Source organism: Xyrauchen texanus, chromosome 13 (assembly GCF_025860055.1).
Source record: "Xyrauchen texanus isolate HMW12.3.18 chromosome 13, RBS_HiC_50CHRs, whole genome shotgun sequence".
NCBI classification, from domain to species: Eukaryota; Metazoa; Chordata; class Actinopteri; order Cypriniformes; family Catostomidae; genus Xyrauchen; species Xyrauchen texanus.
The window spans coordinates 17553223-17578919 of NC_068288.1; the positions used below are offsets into that span (position 1 = coordinate 17553223).

A 25697-nucleotide genomic window follows, 5' to 3' on the forward strand; every position below is an offset into this window, starting at 1 on the left:
GCCAGTGAAGACAATGCCGCACAAGATACATTTGGTTTCCCCATAAAGTCTAAGAAATTGACAATGAAGTGAAAAATGCAACTATACACCATATTTTAGTTTGTACCTGGGAGAGTCATCTATAGCTTTGCCATTGTTTTTTGATGTGATGTCAAATCCCAGCTCTGTCCTGCGTGGTTCTGGGGTTCTCACTTTGGGCCTAGTAGTGTCAGGAGTCTTGGTGCCATTGGAGCAGAGTTCATAATGCCGGCCATTGGTTGGAGAAACAGCAAAACGCTGAGAGTTGGATGGTGCTCGGCGTGTAAGAGGCAAGGAGGAGTGCAGGGCGGAGTCCACGTCGTCCACTTCAAATGAGCGTTTCAGAGCTGGAGAAACAGCATAGATTACACAATCTGTGGTCAAGTTTAGACCCAACCATTTGTAGTCAACATAACAATTATAGTGTTAGCAAAGTGAAGGAAGGCTGAGCGGACGCAGACTGTGTGACAAACTGTCCAAACCCACCGCAAACATTCTGCAGATTGTAAGAGTCAGTCCCAGTGACATGTTAACCAGTGTGCCCGTATAAATCTAGAAGGGTTTATAAATCACCATTTATTGTTAAAATTAATTTTCAGTAGAGTGAAACTGCTAAATTCAGGGCTTTGGCCATTTTACGCTGACATTATTGGATATTGTGATTGTAAAAGTAAGCAAAATACTGAATAAAAAGCTGAGAGAAAATGAGCTCAGTATCACAAGCATAATTTACTCTAATTTGTGAACTAATTACAGAGCTGGTAATGCTTTTCTCAGTCAATTCATTCTGAACTGTTTCTCTTGAACCATAATTTTGCTTTTAAAAAAATTAAAATGCAGAACTTTGAGAGCCAAAACATACAGTAAGTAAATGTGTCAGAACAACTTCATGTTGCATACATCATGATTCTGGAAATTATGTTATTCTTAAATTAAAGAGCCCTCTCATCCAGTCAAATATTTTCACTTTCAAACAATACTAATGCAAATGAAGTGTAGCAAAAAAAATATGATGAAGAGCCAGCAATGTTAAACAAATCAATCATCAGCAAATGTTTGATTTCCCATGCATAACCCTTGATGTCTTCCTTTATTCCTGATTCAACCCAACAAAGTATTTTGATTGACCTGTTATTTTAGCAACAATCACATTTTTATTATTGGTTGCTTATAAAAAAAAATGCATTCTACATCTGTACTTACTGTAACCTTATCTCTCTTTTTATCTATGTGGCCTCAACCACTTTATTTTTACCAATAATACTTTGAACCCCTAATGAACAAATTTGAGTAAGACAACACTCTTTGGTCACATTCACTTCTCAGTGCATCAGAAGAAATCTAAATCTGAAACAGTTATCTGACTAATAAATTTCAAACAATAGACCAACTCATATCAGGTCATATCCTGCAGATAGTGAAGTTGTCTGTTGTGGTTAAGTGTATTGTTTTCTCATGCTTTGCAGTGTTTTTGTTGGAGTGTTGTGTATACCTACTGCCACTGCCAGAGAAACATCCTAGAGACTTCTGTTTACTTTAATTTTTACTTTAAGGGTAGCAAGGAGCCTTTTAAGCATCACCTTGGTAACTGCCTAGCAACCTGATGTGGTTACCCTAGCAACCAATAAACAAATAACATATCTCTGCACCAGAACATTATAGACACTTCCAGTTTCTTTCACTTGACTCAGGATAGCAAGGAGCCTTTTGATTATCACCTTGGTAACTGCCTATTGAGTTTTACCTTGGTAACTGCATAGCAACCATATGGGGTTATTTTAGCAACTAAATAACAAAACATATATCTCTGCACCAGAACATGCATAATTCCAGTTTAGTTCATTTCATTTAGGGCAGCAAGGAGACTTTTCAGTATCACATTGGTAATTGGCTAGCAACTAGATGGGGTTAACATGGCAACCAAGTAACAAATAAAATATCTGTTCACCAGAAAATTTTTAGAGATTTCTGGTTTCACCCATTTGACTCAGGGTAGCAAGAAACATTTTGAGTATCACCATGAAACTGCCTACCAGCCAGATGGGGTTATCCTAGCAACCATGTAACAAATCACATATCTCTTCACAAGAAAATCATAGAGACTTCTGGTTACTTTCATTTGACTCAGGATAGCAAGGAGCCTTTTGAGTGTCACCTTGGTAACTGCCTAGCAACCATATTAGGTTACCCTAACAACCAAGTAACACTCACTTATCTCTGCACCAGAACATCATACATACTTCCAGTTTAGTTCATTTCATTTAGGGTAGCAAGGAGCCTTTTTTGTATCACCTTCGTAACTGGCTAGCAACTAGATGGGGTTACCATAGCAACCAAGCTATTGAGTATCACCTTGAGTACTACAGCGTATAAAGGTTTGGGCCAATCACAATATTATTGTGTACAAAGCTTTATGAAAATCACCCACAATGTGGCGCTATAACAAAGACATTTACTTTTTTGCCAATTACTCTGCAACTGAGTTAAATAATCTCAAATCCTTTTTCCTCTAATTTCTTACACCGTTTTGAGTCAACATGCACAATCGCAAAAGAACTTGCCTATAGGGCGTGATACAACAACAAAATGCTCATAGCTCCACAACTGGATTATCAATGAAGTTGAAAATTGTTATACTTGTACGGCCAAATACTAACATATTCTTCAATATGACTCAAATAAAAAAACATGGCCACCAGCAGCCAATCAAATTGCAGCAAAATGTCTGTATAAATGGGGTGTAAATGACTGTATATTATTCAATGTTACCTGCTTTTGTGAATTACATCTAGGACTCCCTAGGTCAACAATTATCAAAGAAAATTTTAACTTTATTTATTTACTAATTTAGGGGTTGCATTTATCATGTGGGTTTGACCAAGTGTATCCAAAAGCCTATAATTCCTCAAATAAATATTACAATTTCTAAAACCTTTTTGGAGATTGGGTGCTTTGTTGATTTATAACAGTGTAAAGCAGTTCAATGGAAAGGAGGAGGTGAGAACCGGCCTGGCGATATAAACAAAAGACAAACATACACACACATGACGGACATGTCCGTAAACGATCTCTCTCTTGTCGCACCACCGTCCGCAAACGGCCTTTATCCCTCTCGGAGGCTTAATTAGCCTGATAAGGGACCGGTGTATATAATCACGACCCGGCCCGCCCTGTCACAAACAGTTAAAAAGTAAATATAAATTAGGCTAGAAACCTAATGTTTTTGTTAGGATTTTATTATTAGGGTTTCAAGCCTGAAGGGCTAGAAACCTATTGTTTTTGTTAGGATGTGAATTATTATTAGTCCGCCATAAAACTGATTGGGTACGGACTCGGAATAGGGGGCGCTACAGTGATCAAAAACACGTAACTGCTCATAACTCCTAGACTGTTTGTCGTAGACTCAAGTGCTCAAGTTATTCCATTAGAATCCTTGGCTCAAACCAAACAAAACGTATATCTACGATTTCATTTCCATTTGGTATCCATCATTTCTATAATAACAAAAAAACATGAAAACAGCTCTTACTATGCAACCGTTAATCTGACTGAGTTGAAAATTGGCATGCAATGTCTTTGTCCAAGGTACCATGACTGTCTATGAGGATATTGGTGTATTGAGGGCACCTATTACACAAGGTTAAAGGAGGCTGATCGGCACAAAACTTAGCGGGCCTGTTCGACTCCTGGCCCTAAAGGTCTGTGAGAAATTTTAAAGAAATCAGCCAGTGGATGCCGGTAATGAGATTTACACCTATGAAATCACTTGGTGTTTCACACATACACACAACGGCTGTGTCCCAATTCAAAGGCTGCATCCTTCGGAGAACTCCGAATTCAAGGGCCGCGAAGGTCAGACTGAGCATTGTTAATTGGGACAACCTAGCCTACGGAGGACTGTTCTTGTCACCTTATAACTGTGACAGCTTCCGAGTGACTGTAACATTTGTATTGGACTTTTTTGAAAGTTATATTAAACAGTCTGAAAATAAAACAGGGTTCACAAACTTACAAAATTAAATTTCTGTAATAAACAGTATAAACTATATATAATCACATCTTAGTAAGATATAAGTCAACATCTGAACCACTTTAAATGTTTTTTTTTTTTTCATTTGTTCCACTAGATATTTAAGTAAGTTGAAACCTAATATTTACGTTTAAAAGTGTAATTCGGCAATTTCTCTCAAAAACTCCTGTCGTAACAGGCGTGCAATTAATTCTGGAGTAGGCAGGGACACAAAGGGTCCAACTGTTGTATCCTTCATTTCAGGGGAAATGAAGGACGCATTTGGAGGCCACATTTGAAGGAGCCTTCGAATTGAGGACAGCCTTTGTTGCGCAGCAGTGATGCAATCTGACTTCGATTGTGACCTTTGAAGGATAAAGCCTCTGAATTGGGACGCAGCTATAATTCATATAATTTGTTAGATCTCCTCATACGGAACAACTTTGCCTCAAGAACCACTGCTGTCAAACAAATCATTCATTAAATATTCATGATTATGTAAAAAAATTTACGAACTAGTCCTAGGTTTTTTGCTCAATCTCAAAAAAACCAATGCAGTACAATTCTCTGGACTCTCTAATAATTATAAAAAAAAAATTGGAACTTTAACCTTTTGGGTAGCTAAACAGTGCCATTTAGATAATGGGTGTGGTCAATTGTGCAAACAAGCCCATAATTCCTAAACAAAAAGTCAGAACTTCACGAAATTAGGCGAGCACATGCACCATATGATCCTAAACAAGCATGCAGACTTTTATGTAGATCGAACCATAGGTGGCGCTATGAGCTTTAAAAACCATGCATTTCCTTAGTAAATTGACTATGTTGGCTGTAAATGGTCTAATTCATCTATAATTTAGGTGGTTACATGCTTGCTAAATAAAACAAAATACCCTTTTATGCATGTGCTTAAAGGCCTTAAACTGCTTGAACCCCTTTATTTGCTGCTTGCAGCTATATTTATTATTATTATTATTATTATTATTACGCTCAAGCCTATGACAGCCCATAGAACCGCTTGCGGGAACGTTATGAAATTTGAAACAGATAGAGGATATTCTGAACTGTTACCACATCAAATTTGGCGTCTCTGCCTCAAAACCGCTAGCACCACCCAAATTTGCACTCATGGTTATGTTAATAACTTTTGAACCGTGAGTCCCAGAAACGAAATTCTTTTTTTCCTATGATTCCTTAGCTGAGATAATTGCAACCATTTTCCACATAAATTTTCCGCATAAATTGCATAAACCATACCGTTTTCGAATGGTGCTTCAACTATTTCCACTCAAGTCTATGGCAGCCCATATAACTGCTTGCAGGAAAGTAATGAAATTATGGCATACAGATAGAGGATAGTCTGATGTATTACCACAGCAAATTTGGCATCTATTCCTCAAAAAATCTAGCGCCACCAACTGCCCAAATTTGCACTCATGTTTATGTTAATAACTTTTGAACCATGAGTCCTTGCAACTAAATTCATTTTCCTCTGATTCATTGGCTCAAGTTGATTTGATTGCACCCTATGATGTCATTTTCCATCATGAAAATGTTTCCGCCATTTTGAATTTTCTGAAGAACCTACTTTTTCAAACTCGTCCTTAGCTGTTTGTTCTATTTGCACAAAAATGGTCCTGCATCATCTAGAGGCACTCACGACAAAGTTATTCACAGAATTTTGATAAACCATTCCCTTTTCGAATGGTGCTTCAACTAATTCGACAAAGAACATGCAAAATTGAAGTTGAGACTGAGGGATTGGGACAAAACTTGATACGTGTCATCGCCATTAGGTCCTGGGGTTACCTACAGCGTTTTAGTGCTCTGCCCCCTACTTGTCATGAGATAGAAAAATGGCTATTTTGGCTTATAACTCTTGAACACTTTCCTGAATGATAACAATCGTGCTCAGATACTATCTGAGTAGTTTCAGAACAGGACACATACTGGAATTTTTTTTTTAAATGTTACTTTTTGTAACTCCTCATACACTGTTCATCGGACTAACCAAAAACATGTCACAAAGCTTCTTTTGCTGCTCATGGTGCCAATAGTTGGCTTGACCCCGGTAACGCTACTTCCAGCTATATTCTTTTCTATTTCTGCTTTACTACTGAAATAAGATCCATATGAAGCCAAAGCAGGATAAACTGCTGCATGTCTCAGAGCATCGCACAGATTAGCTACATGTGTGGTACACTCCAAACACAGACAGGCAGACTGATACAAACAGTGAAGCGTGCAGGACATTGATTGGAACAAGCAGCATTTCAAGAGTGCTCTGGGACACAGTGTCCCAGAGTACTCAGCATCCCACAGCACTCTTGAATTGCCACTTGTTCATTCAGATTGTAACAGTTTTATAAAGAGAAACTTTCGAGCTGCTTTGGTAGTGTAAATGTAAGCTTAATCTTTTGGACACTGTTATTTGATTGTGCAATGACTACCATCTTGTCTGCCCATCTTCTTGTTAATATAAAACTTAGAAATATGCCCTATTTATGCTAATCTAAAGAAGAGGCCATAGTGTTGTGTGACAATTTAGTTTTACCTTTTAGTTTAATGGCATCTGAATAAATGCTTAAACACAGGATTTACTGAAAGACAGTATACCTATTTCACATCTCACAACTCACACTTGATTGCAAAGTTAAGAGCTGTCTGTTATAAACTTAAAAACAATAGATAAAATCTGAACTGCTTATTTGAGGGTCTTACTCCCTTTCTGAATATTTTTTTATAATCAGATCTGGATTTGTGAACATGACAAAAAAAGAAATTACAGTCTTTAAGGGTTCACTTGCATGTCCAAACCACTCTGCCACTGAATTCTGATTTTTTTTGAAAACACAATATCTCTAATGTTGGACCAGATATTCCAGGCACAATCTTTCCCAGATACATATATGGGTTTGCCAAAGTGCCTGCAATATTTCCAGTGCTTTGAAAATCCCTTAAGAATTTCTAACACTCAGCAACCAAACAGTAATGAATTATGATTGTTATAACACCATATTCTACATGACGACAACACATTAACGTTCAGGTAGAACTATTCTTTCTGATGTATTTCTGATGGAAGATGCTGTAGCTTCACTAATAAGCTTCCTGACCTTTCTCAAATACTAAGTATGCCAAAAAGTTCAGAAGAACTTGATGTAGTCACAGAAATCATGGATACAGTCTTCTCTAGCACTTTAGACAGTGTCGCCTCCCTTTGATTAAAGAAGGTTAAAGAGAAAAGACCTGTACCATTGTAGAATAATCACACTCACACAGTAATTATGATTACATACATTTCTTTACAAATAAAATAGAGACCATCTGAAAGACAATTGGAATTATGCAACCGACTGCAATAACACCTCAGAAGCCAGTGTCTCATAGTATTCCCTGCACGCAACTTCAGTCCTTTCCTTTTAAAGGTCAAAAAGAGCTAACAAAACTTGTACGAGCATCAAAACCAACAAAATGTGTGCTTGACCCTATACCAACTATTAGTGCTTTCAAGTCATGTTGGAATGATCATATTTGCGAGATGAGCGCACATGAACGCCACCACAAATTCGTAATTATGAGTGGGAAACTCAGGACTTTCCACGTTGGGGGTATGTCTATTTGAGAATCATAGTGGAAACAAATTGTTATTAGTAGCAATTCAGTTTTGCTTGTGGATTTTTATGTTCATTATAGTTGCATTTTTTATTTTTTTATTTTTTGTATTAATTAAGAATAACAATAAAGCTTTCCAGAAAATATGACAAATTTTAGCTGTGACATGTTTTTGCAATAAAACTAAATTTCCCATAATTATATGTTGCTGCACAAGAAAAGATAAAAAAAAGATAAAGCATTAATTACATGTCTAATGCTTGGTGTCACATCTATATTTTGTTGCATTGGTAGTAAAACATGCTTCCTGTCTTCATCAGTATGAGAGAGAAAGAATTTTGAAATTGCAAAACAGCTCCTTTCTTTCCAACTAAAATCACTTGAATGCTTATCACATTATATTTACGATCTCCGACCTTGTAAGTATGGACTTCCCAGGAGGACTTGAGGAGCTATCTGTGTACTAAAACAGTATGTGTTTAAAAGTTACATGGACTAACATTTAACGCTGTATCTGCAGCTGTTTGTTTGTGCCAAGCACAGTCCAAGAGCTCCTCTTTACACTGGTTTCTAAAAAAAATGCTAACAAGCATTTGAGGGATTATGGGAGCACTCTGCTTGTCCATCCCACACAACTGGGATGATAGAATAAAAAAAAAACAACAATAAAAAGAAAATCCATGCCAGAGCAATACAAGAGCCTGTTGTTGTCCTGGACAATAATAATTTACTGTTCTCAGAGGTAACTGCTCTTAATGCCACTGAGATACTCAGAAAACAACACCAGTCAGGACTGAGTCAGCTGAAGCAACAGATACACCAAACAGACCTCTGCCACACACACACACAAACACATATACAGTATATGTACAGACAGAAAGGGAAAGGCTGACATCAATCAATGAGTAACTATTATCAAGAAAACTTGTGGGAGACTGTAAAATACAGTCTGTATTCAAAAGCACTTTTAAAAGCAGGAAAAGTAGATAGTGTCAAAATCTGATATAAATAATGGTGTGTGTTAGTGAAATTTGACAATGTAGTTGTTTATACCAGTCAAGAGAGTCTTCCTTGTGCTCCATGCATCAAACAAGTCACTTCTCAAAACAAATCCCAAATTTGGGGTCTCTGTTTGGTAGAAGGTAAAGCTGGAGTGCCTGTCCACAACAGTATGTTTAGAAAGAAAGCCTCCCCCTCTTTCTATCTCCCTCTATCCCTGCCTCTCTGGGGTAGACACCATACTTCATTGCTAAAAAAAAAACAGCTTAGATCAAGCTGGTTTATGCTAGTTAGTGCTTTTTTAGTGCTGTTCTATCTGTGGACCAACATAGCCATGTTTTTCATCAACGAAAAAAGAAATGCTTGTCAACCAGCATAGTCTTTCTGATGAAGAATAACAAATTCTGGAGACCAGCGATGATGGATATTTTAACAGAGTCACCCAGCAGAGGCTCAGCAATTTGGACCGTAAGTAGAAACACATCTAAAATATAAATGCAACAATATGTAAATATGCAAATCATTTGTCTCACAAACAAACACACAACAAACAATAACCAAACACACCCAGAGGCATGAAAAAGTAATTGAAAAAATGTTAATTGTAAATGTAAAATTACCTCAAGTCACTCAGTCACTCTCCTCAGCAGCATCCAAGTCATTACACTTAGACCAAGGACAGCCTTATGTTTAAGATAAATCAACCAACCTTTACAGACAATTTATTTTAAATGGCTTTCCAACTCTATGTAGAGCAGATATTGGCAACATACGGCCCGCGAGCCAGATCAGACTATCCACAACACCCCCAGTTTGAGATTTATACTTGCACAAATTGGAAATATTCCACCTAATGTTATACTTATTTTGTGCAATCTGGCAACCATGCACGCGAGTGCTCTTTTCTATCTCACTTTCCCCTTTGAACAAACTTAGCGATCTGTGGTACAATATTCGGCTCAAGGAAAAGTGGTATACGGCTACTCTGTGTCCATTCTTGAGGCTCATTTTGATGTTTGGTTCTACTTTGCAGGTAAACCTTCTCAGTGATTAAATTAAATATAAAAGTAGATCTCGGCATCATTGACATGTGAGCAAAAGCAAGTATTTTTTATTTGTGCAATTTAGAAATGTTGAAGTCCCTTCTTACCTGTATGTTAATCTAACTCTTGCAGTAATCATTTATCATAGTCATGCAGCCTGTGTTATTCAGTTGTGTGCTGAAAGTCAAACCATCGAGGAGACCCGCATCATGACACTTTTAGAATGTAAACGGGTAATGTTTTAGAAAAAAAATAAGTAAACTCGCCCGCTTTGTGACAAACATTAAAAGTTCTATAATTAAAAAAAAAATAAAGACCCCTGATGTACAGATTGTTAAATTGAACAATAAATTAACAGGGAAGTAGATATGGTAAAATAAGCTCAGCCTTTATTTTGTTTTTTAATGCCTGAAAAGTATCTACCTTTATAGAACAATACAATACTTTAGGCAATTGCAGAATAGTCCCATTAGTCGCACATACACTTCAGAAAATTGAGTACACAACTATTTCTGGGCTTAAAATGAACAAAAACCAAATCAATGCAGAACATTGTATCTCAAAAGGAGTACAATGTGGCCCCCCCATGCACTACTAAAAGCCCAATGTGGCCCCTTAACCAAAATAGTTGCCCACCCCTGATGTAGAGGCTTACAGCAGCTTCTGGGCAGAACATAAATAAAAATGGACCTATACACTCCTTTCTTAGAACTGAAGAATCTTTAGCTGTCATTAGTTTCATTGTTTAGGTACGGGCCTTTAGTAAAAATGATGGCATCAAAATACTTAAAAACAATAAAAGCTTTTTCATTGACAAAATGTTTTACATTTGTAATTGTTTTTTGTTTAGTTTTCTGGCCCTCAGTGGACAGTATAAAGGAAACTGGTGGGGACAAGTTGCTATATGATTCTCAAATGTAGGGGTTGAACAACAATGTACAAAAACAAGGAGAGGTAAAAAAAAAAAAAGTTCTCATTTCCCTTCCACTTGAATAACATTCAGTTAATAAAGCTAGCGAGCACCATATGGAGTAGCCGTGTTTTTTGTGCGCTTCACAATCCTCTGTTATTCTTTATTTTCACCAATCATTTTATTGTTAAACTTTGCTCATTACCATTCTTTACGATCGCTGACAACATGACTAAGCCAATATCCAAGAAAGGAGACAAATCAGTGGAGGACACAAGTGAACAAGGCGCCTGTCAATCAGACGACGCCCAGGCCGTTGCTAATCTCACCGACCCAGTTAATCTAGTAGCCTATATTTAAATAATTGGAGCAGATCGGCTTGATCTGCATGATTATCCATCTTTCTTCTTTATGTAGGTATGAGCAAAATGTGTTACAGTGCATTTTTAGTGTTTATTTTTCTGATGATCAATTTGTGTCTTTTTGTTGTTGTTGATAAAAATGTTTAAAGGGATTTAATGGGTGCATTTCAGACCCAGGCATTCTCATATGTCTTTTTCATTTAGCTTTATTCAGTTTGTAATACTGCTACTCTTTATGTTGCCTTTTGGCCCCACAGTAAATATTGGTTTCTTAAACCGCTTAGATTGGGTAAGCGGTTAGGATGGGGGGTATAGTTTGTGTTTACTGTCGTTTATCTTTTTTACCCTTCATTCTATCTGTGCGATTCTGTTTTTGCTGTTGAATTAGTGCATCCTGTAAAATGGCATGTAACATGATTTCACACACTAGGTGGCGATATTACCTTAGCTAGCTGGAATGTGTGCGGCTTGAATGGTCAGGTGAAGTGAGCTAAAGTGTTTTCGTATTTGTGCTCCATTTCGGCTGATATAATTTTCCTACAAGAGAAACTCAAAAAACATGGAGAACAGAAACGTTTAAAGTGTAATTGGATTTCCCAGGTATTTCAATTCGCTCATGTAGAGCCAAAGGGGTTGCAATATTATTTCGTATTTCAGTTTCGTTTAAACATATATCTAAGTTAACAGACCCTAACAGTCGCTATGTGCTTGTCACTGGCTTAATTGCCTCTCAACACTTTACTTCTTTAAATCTCTATGCCCCTAATTATGACGACCCTGTTTTTCTTTTTCGTAAAGTATTCAATCTTCTACCTTCTCTAACAGATACTCACTTTATAGTTGGTGGTGATTTTAACTGTATATTGGACCCTGTTTTGGACAAATTTCCTGTTTGTTCAGATCCTTCTCTTAATTCTATGTGGGTCATTAAATCTTACAGAGTCACTGGATATTGTTGATATCTGGAGGCTACATCATCCTGCTGATGAGTACTCATTCTTTTCCCATGTCCACATCATATTCAAGAAAAGATTTAGAATTTTTCTAATAGATTAGAACTCTAAATTATCTAATGTCTCTACATCTAAATATCATTAAATACTGATCTCTAATCATTCTGCTGTTACGGTATCTTTCGATTTCAGCTGGGCAAAGCCAAGTTATAATTGGAAATGTAATACTTTCCTCTTTTCAGATGAGAAATTTTGCCAGCATATTTCAGATTCCTTGACAGAGTTTATCGAGGACAACGATAAAGGAAATGTTTCCAATTCTGTGTTATGGGAAACGTTTAAAGTTGTGATGAGGGGACACATCATTTCTTATGAGACAGTAGCAAAGAAACAAAGAAACGTGGAGATAGATGCCCGTTTTACTTCCTGACCCATTAATAGCAATTCTTGGTTGGTCAGACTCACAGACTCTCAGTCCAAAGTTACGGTTACTTGTTCAATATGGTATGATTTTAGCTAAGAATGTTATCCTGTTTTTATGGAAGAAAAACACTAGGCCCCTCTTTTCTGACTGGCTAACTGGACTCACTTCTATGCTACATCTGGAAAGAATTAGATAAACCATTTTTTGGAATTCTGCAAAATTCGACAAAATGTGGGAAAATTTTTTACTTTTTTGTTGAGACACGAGGTCTAATGATTTATTTATTATTTGTTTATATCAGATATGTAACAATCACTTTCTGTTATTATTGTGATTGCACTTTGTAGGAGAGGTTGGCTTCGTATATCATCATCCCCTTTGTTTGTCATATTTTTGTGTTTCATTTTACATATTGCACATATTTCTGTTATATAAAGGGTAGTTTTGTCTGTTATTAGCCTAGTTTCCATCCACCTTTCGAGCTATTTTGTTATCAACAAAGTGAAAATGCAAAAAAAAAAAAATTGTGACATTTGCCGCTTTCTGCCCATTTCCATTCAAATGGCCATTTATCGATAAAAATGGTGTGCGTGATGACGTCATGCCTAAAAAACTCTGTCACATAGATTTTGGTTTAGTGCAAAAGAAATGTGTTTATCGTTAATTCGCTTCCCAGATGTCCCTAATTTTTTTCCTCTGATGTTAAGGTAAAATGGGGAGATTATTGAGACAATTAATTGAAATTAGTCAGCTTACCGTCATTTTAATTAACAAATAAAAGCAATCAGAAGAGGAGGAATTGCAATCAAAAGGGAGAAGTTGCCCTTCTGATAGAACTGTAATATTGGTCCTGGTGTTGCGCATATCGCAGATTGGCACCGGTTCCGACCCAAAAGCGGATCGTCATGGCCCTTATCAAGCTGACAACCTGCCGGCAAAAGTAGTGGGGGAAACTTTCTGTCTCAGTATAAGGACCATCAATCGATGTGTATATGCGGTGTGCACAGCTAAAGAAAAAAAAAAAATGATGCGGTGTAATATCAGGGTTTACAGATTCTTAATATTCAATATTTTGAACAATAGTCTAATCAAAAGCATCGCCATCACAACTGCATTATGTCCCGCATATTTCTCCAGCAACTTTTAATGATCAACTGAACTTGATTATCATCTAAAATTTATCTTAGCTTCATAATGCAAATGTACATTTTCTGAAGAAGCAGTAAATGTGATCTGAGTTAAAGATGGTTAGATTTAAAGTATTTAAACGTTTTAAAATGTTCAAAAGCTCGTTTTCTGAAAGTGAACTCAATGGACAAATAGTTTTGATAGTTTATAGTCTTGAAAAAAAGAGAATGTCATTCAGCCAACAGTTTTCGTCTACAGAACAGGGTAAAGCTAATTTCAGTTTGTGTAAAGACATATATAGGTCTAAAAAAAAATGTTTTACAAAAAATTATTATTTTTTTTTTTTTTTGGTAATTAAATTTTTTATTTAATGCTTTTTTTCGTTTTGTAATTTCTTTTTTTATTTTAATGCTTTTTCGTTTGGCAATTTATTTTATTTAATTCAGAGAATTTTGCTGGCATTTTTTCAAAAGTAAAACTGAACAATAATTTAATAGAATTGGGCTCTAAGTGTTCCAAAAAAGCACACTGATGCTTTTATCCTAGTATTGTGTATTTATTTTAAATTTTTTTGAATGGTGTGGAAAAGAAACTTTAATAAATAAACAGATGGATACTGAAATTAAATTAATCGCAAAAAGTGGCCATTCATTTGTTCAATGTGCATAAGATATTTGTGTTGGCACTCCTGGAAGTGTCACTTTTGCAGATCGGCTGAATATGCCATAAAGATCAATCCATAATCATGTACAATTAATTGTCTTTCAATACTGTCGTCATGATTAACACAGGCTAACGATTGGAGCAAACTCTGTCATATGACTACATATTTGCATTAATGCCAATTTTAGCTACAAAGTGTTTCCAAACCAGTTTGTCGTGACATTTGATGTATCGACATCAACAGTGCTTAATTTTGATGCAATTTATGCCCTCGGGACAGGGCGCGCGCACCATCCACTTCTCCCCTCCCGGTATCCCCATGAAACCTATCCGTTTCGCTGCTACCTGCATTTATTAAGGACGTGGAGCACTCGACACCCCCTCAACTCGACACCTGTTAAAATTAATACCCATCTCAGAGAGCCTGGCAGCATGGAAACTTCTGCCAGATATTTTTATGTGGGTCCTAAGTACAGTAGTAAAGGGCTACAGAATTCAATTCCCTCGCCGCCTTCCGTGTTTCAATGACGTGGTCCCCACTACCGTAAACCGGAGCAGGCATGTCTACTGTGGAAAGAACTGCAAAATCTCTCGGTCTAAGGGGCCATAGAACATATTCCCCTTCCAGAGAAAGAGTCAGGTTATTACAGCAAATACTTCCTGGTTCCCAAGAAGGGTGGGGGGTTGCATCCGACTTTAGATCTTCAAGGCTTGAACTGCTTCAGTCAAGTCCTAAAGACGATGTGTCACAAGCCCAACATCACGTTCGGCTGGTCACAATCGGACTCATGGATGCATATCTTCCTTTAGAAATTCTGCCATAGCACAGGAAGTTCCTGAGGTTCGCTTTCGGGGGCAAAGCCTTCCAGTATCGGGTTCTTCCATACGGCCTAGCCCTATTAACCCGCACATTCACGTAATGCATGGATGCAGCACTGGCTCCTTTGCGACTCAGGGGCATAAGTATTCTGAATTACATAGACGACTGACTGATACTAGCGCAGTTCCAAGAACTGGCAGTTCAGCCCAGGTATATTGTCTTAGCTCATCTGGTTTCTCTGGGGTTAAGGCTCAACGCCAAGAAAAGAGCCCTCTCTCCCACTCAGAAAACTACCTATCTAGGGATTGTATGGAATTCGATAATGCGGGCACAATTGTCTCCCGCTTGGATACTCCTTGGGGCCCAGGGCAAGCTCCTGTCACTCAGGGCAGTTTATATCCCTGGATGCCCATATGTGGGAGCAGATTTACTGTCCAGACAGAATATACCTTCGAGGGAGTGGAAACTCCACCCTGAGGTAGTGAGACAAATCTGGATGTGATTTTACAAGACAGAAGTGAACCTCTTCGCCTCTTCTCAGACAGCGTAATGTTCCCTCTACTTCTCTCTGAGTTAATTGTGCTGACTAATTAAAAATGCTGCAACAATTCTGTTTGGAAAATGTAATAAAAATGAAGCAGCAGTATTGCACAACCGAGTCATGTTGTGGGCTACTTTATTTCTTCCTTTAGGGGAGTAGAACGTTTGTTGCACTGTTTGAGCATGATGCTTTTTAGATGGATAGGTTAAACATAGTGCATTCTCCTGACAAATGTGTTATTAACAGCTTAATTGTTTAAGAGGGAGTAAAAGATGGTAGTGTATCGGTATTGATATCGGCAGATACTCAAGGTTGTGGTATCGGATTCGGTATCGGACATGAAAAAGTGGTATCGAGCCACCCCTAGGCGCAACTATGACGATCAGCCTATAATCCAGAGGGGTTACCAGGATATCATGTTTGGGGGGGGCATTTGGCTTGTTTGGGGGGGCAACATAAACAATTGAAAAAAATCGGCGCAAAATTAAGCTATACTACACACAATCTGTTTTAGTGCATATCTTTTTCTAAGCCAGGAACCCAGAGATAGGCACAGGGCCCCTATTAGACTATAGGGCTTAAACTGGATTTTTGTTGTGTCAGACCTCACTCATCTGCTAGCGATGGAAAAATATGCACAAAACAATCCACTTTTAAATTGTAATTTATCATCAGATTCAGATGGACAGATTATTTCTCAAATTCTCAGGGGAGGCAGAGCTTATCCTAGGGGAGGCACTGCCTCCCCCAGCCTCCCCCTAGACACGCCCCTGCTATAATCCCACCCACGTTGAGGCTGTACAAAACTGCAGTGGAAATGCAAGCTCAGAAAAGTAAAGTGAACAGAATCGAGTCAAACCGTAACATGCAGTGGAAAAGTACCATCTGACTCTGTTCTAAAACTGCATCTTTTTAAAGCCATCAAACACCAGCATTTCTGAAGGGTAAAACTGAGGTTTATGTTGTAAAATAGCAGTGTAATAATTACTGAAAGTATGTTGGTTTATGTGTGTGTCCACATATGAGGTCATGAGTCAGGATATCCCATACGCCACTTCAATGGAACAAGACCAGTACTTCAGCCTCCCTTTTAGTGGTCAGTGAACACAGGATGTTCACTTTAAAGTCTGAAATAATTACACAACGGTGAGCAACCATGTGATTACATTGCTGGATGAGTGATTTTGCTGTTACTTTCAAATGCACAATGTGTCCACGGATGCTGCCTCTGAACACATACTATACCTAACATTATAACTAGGTCATGACAGAAACTCACAGAGAAATTCACATGTTTATACACATTCAGGTAAAAAGAACACTTAAATGCAATAACGTTCTGACATTTTCAAGTGTAACTTAAGTGTTTGAAATGTTCTTTTTTGCAGCCATTGAATATGCACATGTATCCACAGATTTCCTAAGCATCCCCTGGGTGGCGCCATGATGATTCTAATTACCTTTTTTATATTTCTGGTCTCAAGACTAACTTCCAAAATGAGCAATTCAGATGGAGAACATCCATTTTATTTTTTTTATTTATTTTTTAGTAAAAATGAACTTCAGCCTCAACTTGTGCTGTGGTTGGCTGTCATGACAAAGTTAATGATATCAACATAACTAACTTCGGGCCATTGCTTCATGACATCTACACACTCAAGTGAGCCACAGTAAAAAGCTGTTATCTCAAAGTATCGACACTACATAGCCACATGTTTGTTTGTTTTTTTGGACAATTTTTACAAATGTAAAAACTTAACCCGTGTGCACCAATAAAGATGCCAAAAATGTCTGAGTCAAAAAACTGTAATAATTATTTTCCACTTTTCAATAAGTTAATTTTACCACCATAGGTACACACACACACGGCGAATACATTTTAGCTGCATAATTTATTCAGTTGGCCTGCAGTGCTCTATAATACAGCTAACAGAAAATAAGGAAAAAAACGTCTAGGTTACGTATGTAACCAAATTCGGGAGTTCATTCAGGATTTTTCTGAGGAGCCGGAAATGGTCCGGCCACAACAGTGGCTCGGCTCAGCGACGTGGCGGGGAAGACACAACGCCTCATTCCCTCCATCGGGGAACGGAGGTTACATACATAACCTAGACGTTCCCCTTCTGTCGCTCTGTCCACGTTGTGTCAGAGAAGCGACACTAGGGGTCCACTTATAAAAGTGCCATGCGCTGAGCCGTGTACGTGAACTGCTGATACAGGAGCGAGCAGGTATTCTTACGTGCAGGACGACCAACTGTATCAGACTGCACGTAGCCTTCCCCAGTGCCCCATTCAAGCCATCAGAATCCTTTTCGTTACCCTGGAGGGGGGAACAAGGTGATGGCCGCCAACCTGGGAACGGGCCAAGCCTGGCTGGGCCTCTTTTCTCTCTATGTTTCTCGCATAGAGCAACTACGGCCGGGGCCCTTACACGCATTGAGGGAAGGGGGTCTTAGCCCTTCTTTCAGGGGGAGAAGACCCTGCGGAGGCCACACCTACCCGGCAGGGGAGGCAAAGAGTGGCGAATGCAACACATGGCCTGTTAGGACCTATGTGGAAAAAGTTGGTGTGGTGGCAGCTTAACCGTGGAATTACACACAGGGGGAGTCCGAGCAGGAGGCCTTACCTGCAGAACACCTATTCCAGTACAGGGTAGCCTTCGGGTACCCGTAGTGGCTTGGGTCAGCGAGTTCCTCCGCTGAACTGCGGACCCAAAAGGGCTAGGGAGGAGTCAACCAGCGACCGAAGATGGGGTCTCCTGGGAACGAATGCGCAAGTGATTCACCCGGTCAGAACGTCAGCGTGTTACCGAATTCTACGGGCTCGGACATGAGAAAACACGGGACGATTCTGACTCAACACGGAGATTGTAAAACCTCGAGAAATTGTTAGGTGTTGCCCACCCTGCTGCTCTGCAGATGTCTGCTAGGGAGGTGCCCCTGGCCAGTGCCCATGAGGCCGCAACACCCCTAGTGGAGTGAGCTGGGACCCGCAAGGGGGGGGGGGGGGGCACGGCCTGGGTGTGATAAGCCAATGAAATGGCGTTGACAACCCAGTGGGTAAGCCTCTGTTTGGAGACAGCGTTCCCTTTCCGCTGTCCCCCGAAGCAGACAAAGAGCTGCTCAGAACGTCTAGTGCTCTGCGTGCGGTCCAGATAGATACGCAAAGCACGTACTGGACACAGCAACGCAAGGGTTGGGTCTGCCTCCTCCCGGGGCAGCGCTTGCAGGTTCACTACCTGATCTCTGAAGGGTGTGGTAGGAACCTTGGGCACATAGCCCGGTCGCGGTCTTAGGATCACGTATGTGTCTGCTGGACCAAACTCCAGGCAAGTGTCGCTAACAGAGAACGCTTGCAGGTCCCCGACCCTCTTGATGGAGGCGAGCACGATCATCAGGGCGGTCTTGAGAGAGAGGGCCCTGAGTCCAGCTGAGTCTAGCGGCTCGAAGGGGGGTCTCTGGAGGCCCGAGAGGACAACCGAGAGATCCCAGGAGGGAAACAGGTTAGGCCGGGAGGGAGTCAGCCTCCGGGCACCTATTAGGAACCTGACAATTAAGTCGTGCTTACCAAGAGACTTGCCGTCTACCGTGTTGTGGTGAGCCACGATGGCGGTGACATACACCTTGAGTGTGGAGGGGACAGCCTCCTCTCCAGCCTCTCCTGTAGAAACACGAGCACTGACCTAACCGCGCACTTCTGTGGGTCTTCGGCTCAGGAAGAACACCAGTCTGCGAAGAGACGCCACTTTAGGGCATAAAGATGCCTGGTAGAGGGGGCTCTGGCTTGGTTGATCGTATCTATGATGGTCGATGGTAGGCCGGCTAGATCTTCCGCATCCCGTCCAGGGGCCAGACGTGGAGGTTCCAGAGGTCTGGGTGCGGGTGCCAGAGCGTGCCCCGTCCTCAGGGGAAATCGCCAGGGAGGGGCTGTCGTGAGGAGCGTGAGGTCCGAGAACCAAGTCCGGGTGGGTCAGTAGGGGGCCACCAGAATTACTTGCTCTTCGTCCTCCCTGACCTTGCATAGCACCTGTGCAAGAAGGCTCACTGGGGGAAATGCGTACTTGCGCAGCCCCGCGGACCAGCTGTGTGCCAACGCATCTGCCCCAAGGGGAGCCTCTGTCCGGGCATACCAGAGCGGGCAGTGGGAGCTTTCTTGGGAGGCAAACAGGTCTACCTGGGCCTTGCCGAACCAGTCCCAAATCAGCTGGACCGACTGGGGGTGGAGCCTCCACTCTCCGCCAGGCAAGCTTCGTCTTGACAGCGCGTCCGCTATCACATTGAGGTTGCCGGGGATGTGAGTGGCGCACAGTGACTTGAGTCGCTGCTGACTCCAAAGGAGGAGACGACGGGCGAGCTGTGAGATGTGGAGGGAGCGTACTCCGCCTTGGCGATTTATGTAGGCTACGACCGTGGTGCTGTCTGTCCTGACTAGGACGTGCTTGCCCCGAATTAACGGGAGAAACGTCCTCAGGGCAAGGAAAACAGCCAGCAGCTATAGGCAGTTGATGTGCCAACGCAGTGGGCCTCGGTTCAACCGGCCTGCGGCTGCGCGCCCGTTGAGCACAGCACCCCAACCCATTTTGGAGGCGTCGGTTGTAACCAGAATGCGTCGGCACACCTGCTGCAAGGGTACTCCTGCCCGTAGAAAGCAGATGTCTGTCCAGAGTTTGAAGGTTTGGCGGCAGGCAGTGGTAACTTTCACGTTGTGCGTGCCGCGGCGCCATGCTCGTCTCGGGACTAGAGTCTGGAGCCAGTGCTGAAGTGGTCTCATATGCATCAACCCCAGCAGTGCGGCCGCCGCGGAGGATGCCATATGCCCCAGGAGCTGTTGGAATCGTTTTAGAGGGACCACAGCACCTGGCTTGAAGGAAGCAAGGCATTTCAGCACTGATTGAGCACGCTCGTTGGAGTGACGTGCTGTCATTGAGACCGAGTCTAACTCCAAACCGAGAAAAGAGATGCTCTGGACCGGGATGAGCTTGCTCTTTTCCCAGTTGACCTGAAGCCCCAAACGGCTGAGGTGGCTGAGCACCTGGTCTCTGTGTGCACATAGTAACTCTCGGGAGTGGGCCAGTATGAGCCAGTCGTCGAGGTAAATGAGTATGCGTATGCTGGCTTCTCGGAGCGGGGCAAGAGCTGCCTCTGCGACTTTCGTGAAGACGCGAGGGGACAGAGACAGGCCGAAGGGGAGGACTTTGTACTGATATGCCTGGCCGTCGAACGCGAACTGTAGGAAGGGTCGATGTCGAGGGCGAATTGAGACGTGGAAGTACGCGTCCTTCAGGTCTACCGAACCAATCTAGATGCCGGACGCCAGATAGAATTTGTTTCTGGGTGAGCATTTTGAATGGGAGTTTGGACAAGGTCCGATTGAAAACCGCAGGTCCAAGATCGGTCGTAAGCCACCGCCTTTCTTGGGTACAACGAAGTAAGGGCTGTAGAAACCCTTCTTCGTTTCGGTTGGAGGGACAGGCTCTATCGCATCCTTGATTAGAAGGGAGGCGATTTCTTCATGCAGGGAGTGGGCATGTTCGCCGTGTACTGCGGAAAAATGAACGCCCACGAAGGGGGGCGGAGACCTGGCAAACTGAATTGCGTAACCGAGTCGAATGGTCCGTTGCAGCCAGCGTGACGGGCTGCAACGGGGGCGGGGACACCGCATCCAGGAAGCCGGGACTGTTGAGGCACGAAAGCAGAGTGGCGTGAGAACGGCATTTGCGGGCCATGTGCCCCAGAGACAAAGGAAATAGCTCTTTTATTGAGAATTTGGGTACAAATGAAAAAACACAGGATTCTCCTCCCGGCTCTCCACCGGGGGACGGAGCGGTCTTACCACCTCCGGCGCTAACGTCTTGGACTCTGGGTGCGTTGCCTCAGGAGTGCCTGGGAGCCTTCCGGGTCCTCGAGGGGGTCCGTGAGACAGGGGGCGTGTGCTTCCCGCGGTTTGCTCGACGCTGGGGCTGAAAGCTGGGCCCGGGTTGAGGCGGAGCAGGAGCTTGTCTTCTGGCCGTGGGAGGACGCCCTCGGCGAGCAGACGGGGCATGGGCCGTGGCGGCAGGCTTGCGGCGAGGCATGATGTGAGAAATGGCCTCCGTCTGTTTCTTCACCATGGAGAACTGCTGGGCGAAGTCCTCGACGGTGTCACCGAAGAGGCCAAACTGGGAGACAGGGGCGTTGAGGAAGCGAGTCTTGTCAGCTTCATGCATCTCGACCATGTTCAGCCATAGTTGACATTCCTGGACCACACAGCGCAGGCACCTGCCCGAGCTGTGACCTTCGTCGCTCTCAGGGCGAGGTCGGTCGCTGAGCGCAGTTCCTGCAGCGTGTCGGGATCAGGGCCACCCCCGTGCATGTTGCGTAGTGCCTTGGCTTGGTGGACCTGCAGGAGAGCCATGGCATGCAGGGCGGAAGCGGCGCGTCCAGTGGCACTGTAGGCCTTCGCGGTCAGCGAGGATATTGCTCTACAGGTCCGGGAAGGGAGTACAGGGCGGCCCCACCAGGTGGTAGGGCTTCCGGGGCATAGATTGAGCGCAACTGCCCTATCCACCTGGGGAATCGCCGTGTACCCGTGGCGTGCTCCGCCGTCGAGGGTGGCGAGGGCGGATGAGCAGGTGGCGGTGTGACGAGTGGAGAGGGGTGCTCTCCACGAAGACGTCAGCTCATCATGCACCTCCGGGAAAAACGGGACCGGGGGGGCCGAGGCTGTGAGCGGCACCCAGACCCCAGGAACCAGTCGTCCAGCCGTGATGGCTGTGGGGAGGATGGAAGGTTCCAGTCCAAGCCCACGCTGTTGGCTGCCCGGGAAAGCATGTCGGTCATCTGTGCGTCGGCCTCAGCCAGGGCGTGCAGGCCCGAAAGCGGCAGCCCAGGGGAGTCCTCAGCATCAGATACCATGCCCTCCGATGCCGTGGCGAGCTCATCTGTTTCCACTGCAAGAGGGTCGGCAGACTGGCTGTGAGGCGAGTCGCTGCCGCCTTGAGCACGGACGGGAATCAACGAGCATGCTGGGGTGCGGGTGGTCCGAGGGGGCGTACCCGGCAGAGCTGCACCCGCTGCCATCCCCAAATCGCCTCCATCGCCAGCCGCATCGTCCTCAATCCCGTGGGAAGAAGGAGCAACGAGGGGGGAGGCTGGAGTAGCTTGCTTACGGTTGTAAGCAAGCCGCGACCGCAACGTTGTCATGGTCATGTTCTCGCAGTGAGAACATGAACCATCCACAAACGCAGCCTCGGTGTGATCGCAACCCCAGACACACGAGACAACGCCTGTGGCCGTCTGAAGCGGAGAGCACTCTACCGCATCCAGAAACAACACAGGGGCGGAAAGGCATCTTTATAAAGACGCGTCCTTAAAAGGACGTTCAACGCCACTGTGTTTTGCTCTTTTAGAGGAAATTACTCTTTTAAATAAAATCACTCTTTTATGAAAAAAGGACTCGTGAGAGTTTTATGATCTGCACTGTCGAAGCGCCCAGGGGCAGGAATGCACAGCCGTGCAAACAGGAGAAAGCCGCTGTTGTGCGCCGTGAAATCCAACAGCATGCAGCAGAGGAATGACAGGAACTCTGTGTGTAATGCAGCAATTGCAGACACGACCATCGGCTCCGAAGACATTTTCTGAATGAACTCCCGTATTTGCTCCGCTTAAATAACCGTATGTCAGGGGGCAGGGACATGCAAATACCGGCTGCCAACTCTCATTGGCCATTTTTCATAGATCAGAGGTGGATATCGTCACTCAAGAGAGACCCCTAGTGTCGCTTCTCTGACACAACGTGGAGAGAGTGGCAGAAGGGGAGCATGTATTTGCTCCATAGGATAAACTTCTGGTGGAAAATATTACAAATTTAAATTTTTAAGCCAGGGCTCTGGAATGAAAGCATAATATCATACAATTCATGATTTTATGCTTTAATGGCATAGGGATTAAATATTGCAGTTTTAATGATGACGTTTTGGTCCTGAAGGGCCTGAGTGTAACTATTTTGTGTACACAGTGTATACGTGTATATTATAGTGTATTATAGGAACTGAGGTTGAAATATGCACACCTTTGGCTAAATGTATGCCTTTGGCATTAACAGCCAAAATGATTGAAAAAATAGCAAAACTGAAAAAGACAAAAATGTCCCGAAGGTTGCACAAGGGTTAAACATTACATTACCCACTAAGAATGCTGCTGCAAGTGAAAACACTGGAGATCAGAGACTGAAAACAGTCGAATCGTGGAACACATCCTCATTCAGGAAAAAGGTGCATACACACACAGTTTGTTCTATCGCTAATCCAGCTACTGTGTTGCTGAATTTCTTTAAAAATATTATGATTTAAAATCAATAATAAAGCACACATCATAATAATAATGTTCTATAATAATAATAAATGCTTTATAACCAAGCTGCATGTACGAAATTATCAATGTTTCTTTTGGTGCACTTTTTGTTTTAATTCTGCTAAAGTGTTGACATGCAATGTAATCTTGAATCTAAAAATGTGGGCACAAGTGAAATCACTTTCAAAACAAAGCGGTTTGTTACTTGCCATGGCAAGACACACCAATGGCTAGGCAGAACCAGGAAGTAGCTCTACCCACAACTTCCCCAATAAAGCTGAACTTGGTGTTCGGAAATCTGTTCCCGAGAGAGACACACACACACACACACACACACACACACACACACACACACACACACACACACACACATACACGTTTAATAAACAGGTTTACGCATATACTGTAGGAACACCTCCTACAACAAAGACAAATGCTTTTACACTCTCACAGAATGAGTTCCCATGTCTTTGTGATCACCACAACAAGGAAGAGTATCAGCATATTTGAATCGGTTTAATACACTATGTGGCTGCAGAAACGCTCCAACGCTACTTAGTGGTCATATGTTAAACTGCACAGTAGCACAAATTCAGAACAAACCTACAATAACATAATAGATGCATATATTTGTTTTTCTCAGTATTCTCAGTTGACTTTTTGACTTTGACCAGCATTCTGCACAAAAATACGACATTGAGTGTTATGTGTGCGAAACCATAATACATGGATAAATAAAACGGACTGTATCATACAATAAGCTTGTGTGGCATTGCCGATAAGAACAGCTGATGTTACAGGAGCTCCAATGATTTCAAGCATGCCACACAGCAAACCACTCCCTGCACAGCTGCTCTGTGGTGTAGTACTGACAAAATCATTATGGGAGATTCTGCTGAGTAAGGTAAACTCTCTCACTCTGTCACACTCACACATATGCTCTCTCGTAATGCAGTCAAATTAATCACTAGGGAGGTGTCCACATTCTAAATAAGTATATTTCTGTCAGTTCTTCACTTAAAAACTGAACATTTGATACATCAGTTCACCAGATCACATAGCATTAAATAAAGAGAAATATCTAAAATATAGAGTGAGTGAGTTCAGTTAAGACCTTATATATATGAGAAAAGTGAAGAAGAAAAAAGCAGAAATGTAAAAAGGTTATACTTCCTTACTGATGAAATCACACCCTTTGTCATGTGTTTTCCTTAACATAAAAAAATCAAATTCAAGATTCTCATTCCTCAATTTGTGCACTTTCAACTTCAAGGAAAAACACTGAAGAACAGAAAAACTAGCAAAGGAAAAACCTAATGACATAAATGACAGAGTAAATGTTTACTGGACAAATACAAAGCTAGTATTTAGTCAATTTAGAAAACAATGCCAGAAACTAAGAGTAGAATTCTATGATACAGTCCATTTTATTTATCTATGCACTGTGCTTGATTACCACCTGCCCTACCCTCCACAGTATAGAAATGATATACAAAGTGCTTTAAAATGAGAATAATTTTTCACTTTCAGACCCCAAATCTATTCCATAAGTTGCTTATTGTCAACACTTTACTTTAAACTGAAAGTAAATAGAGAGAAAAGGTTACTTACCAGCTATTTTGTATCGCTCCATAACTGAATTATGGCTCCTAACAGCCACATGTGGTTTCTAGCATTTCTCCTCCTCTCCCTTTATTTGCAGACTTCCCCTTTTGCTTTTTTTCGACAGTTTAGTCACTCTCCCCCTCTCTCTCTCTCTCTCTCTCTTCAACTCTAACTATTTGCTCTTTTTTCTTCCTCTGTTTTTCTCCCTTTCTTTTCTTTTTCTCACTTCCTCTCTTTCTCTCATCTTTGCCAGAAACTGGATTTTAAATCGTTCCAA

The 25697-nt window shown here is 42.1% G+C and overlaps 1 protein-coding gene across 2 annotated transcripts in view; it reads right to left on the reverse strand.

Annotated features, from left to right (window-relative positions):
* The window catches only part of septin9b (septin 9b), a 113061-nt gene extending 87564 nt beyond the window's left edge, over positions 1 to 25497 (reverse strand). Inside the window, exons 1-2 of one of the 2 annotated variants that reach the window (XM_052140652.1) lie at positions 25427 to 25497; positions 107 to 365 (exon numbers count right to left, since the gene is read on the reverse strand). In XM_052140652.1, the coding sequence (XP_051996612.1) occupies positions 107 to 365; positions 25427 to 25448 (281 nt within the window). In that variant the 5' untranslated portion in view covers positions 25449 to 25497. Of the gene's footprint in view, positions 1 to 106; positions 366 to 25426 lie in introns of those variants that run through there. The other variant, XM_052140653.1, reaches the window with a different exon arrangement.
* Positions 25498 to 25697: the final 200 nt, after the last annotated feature.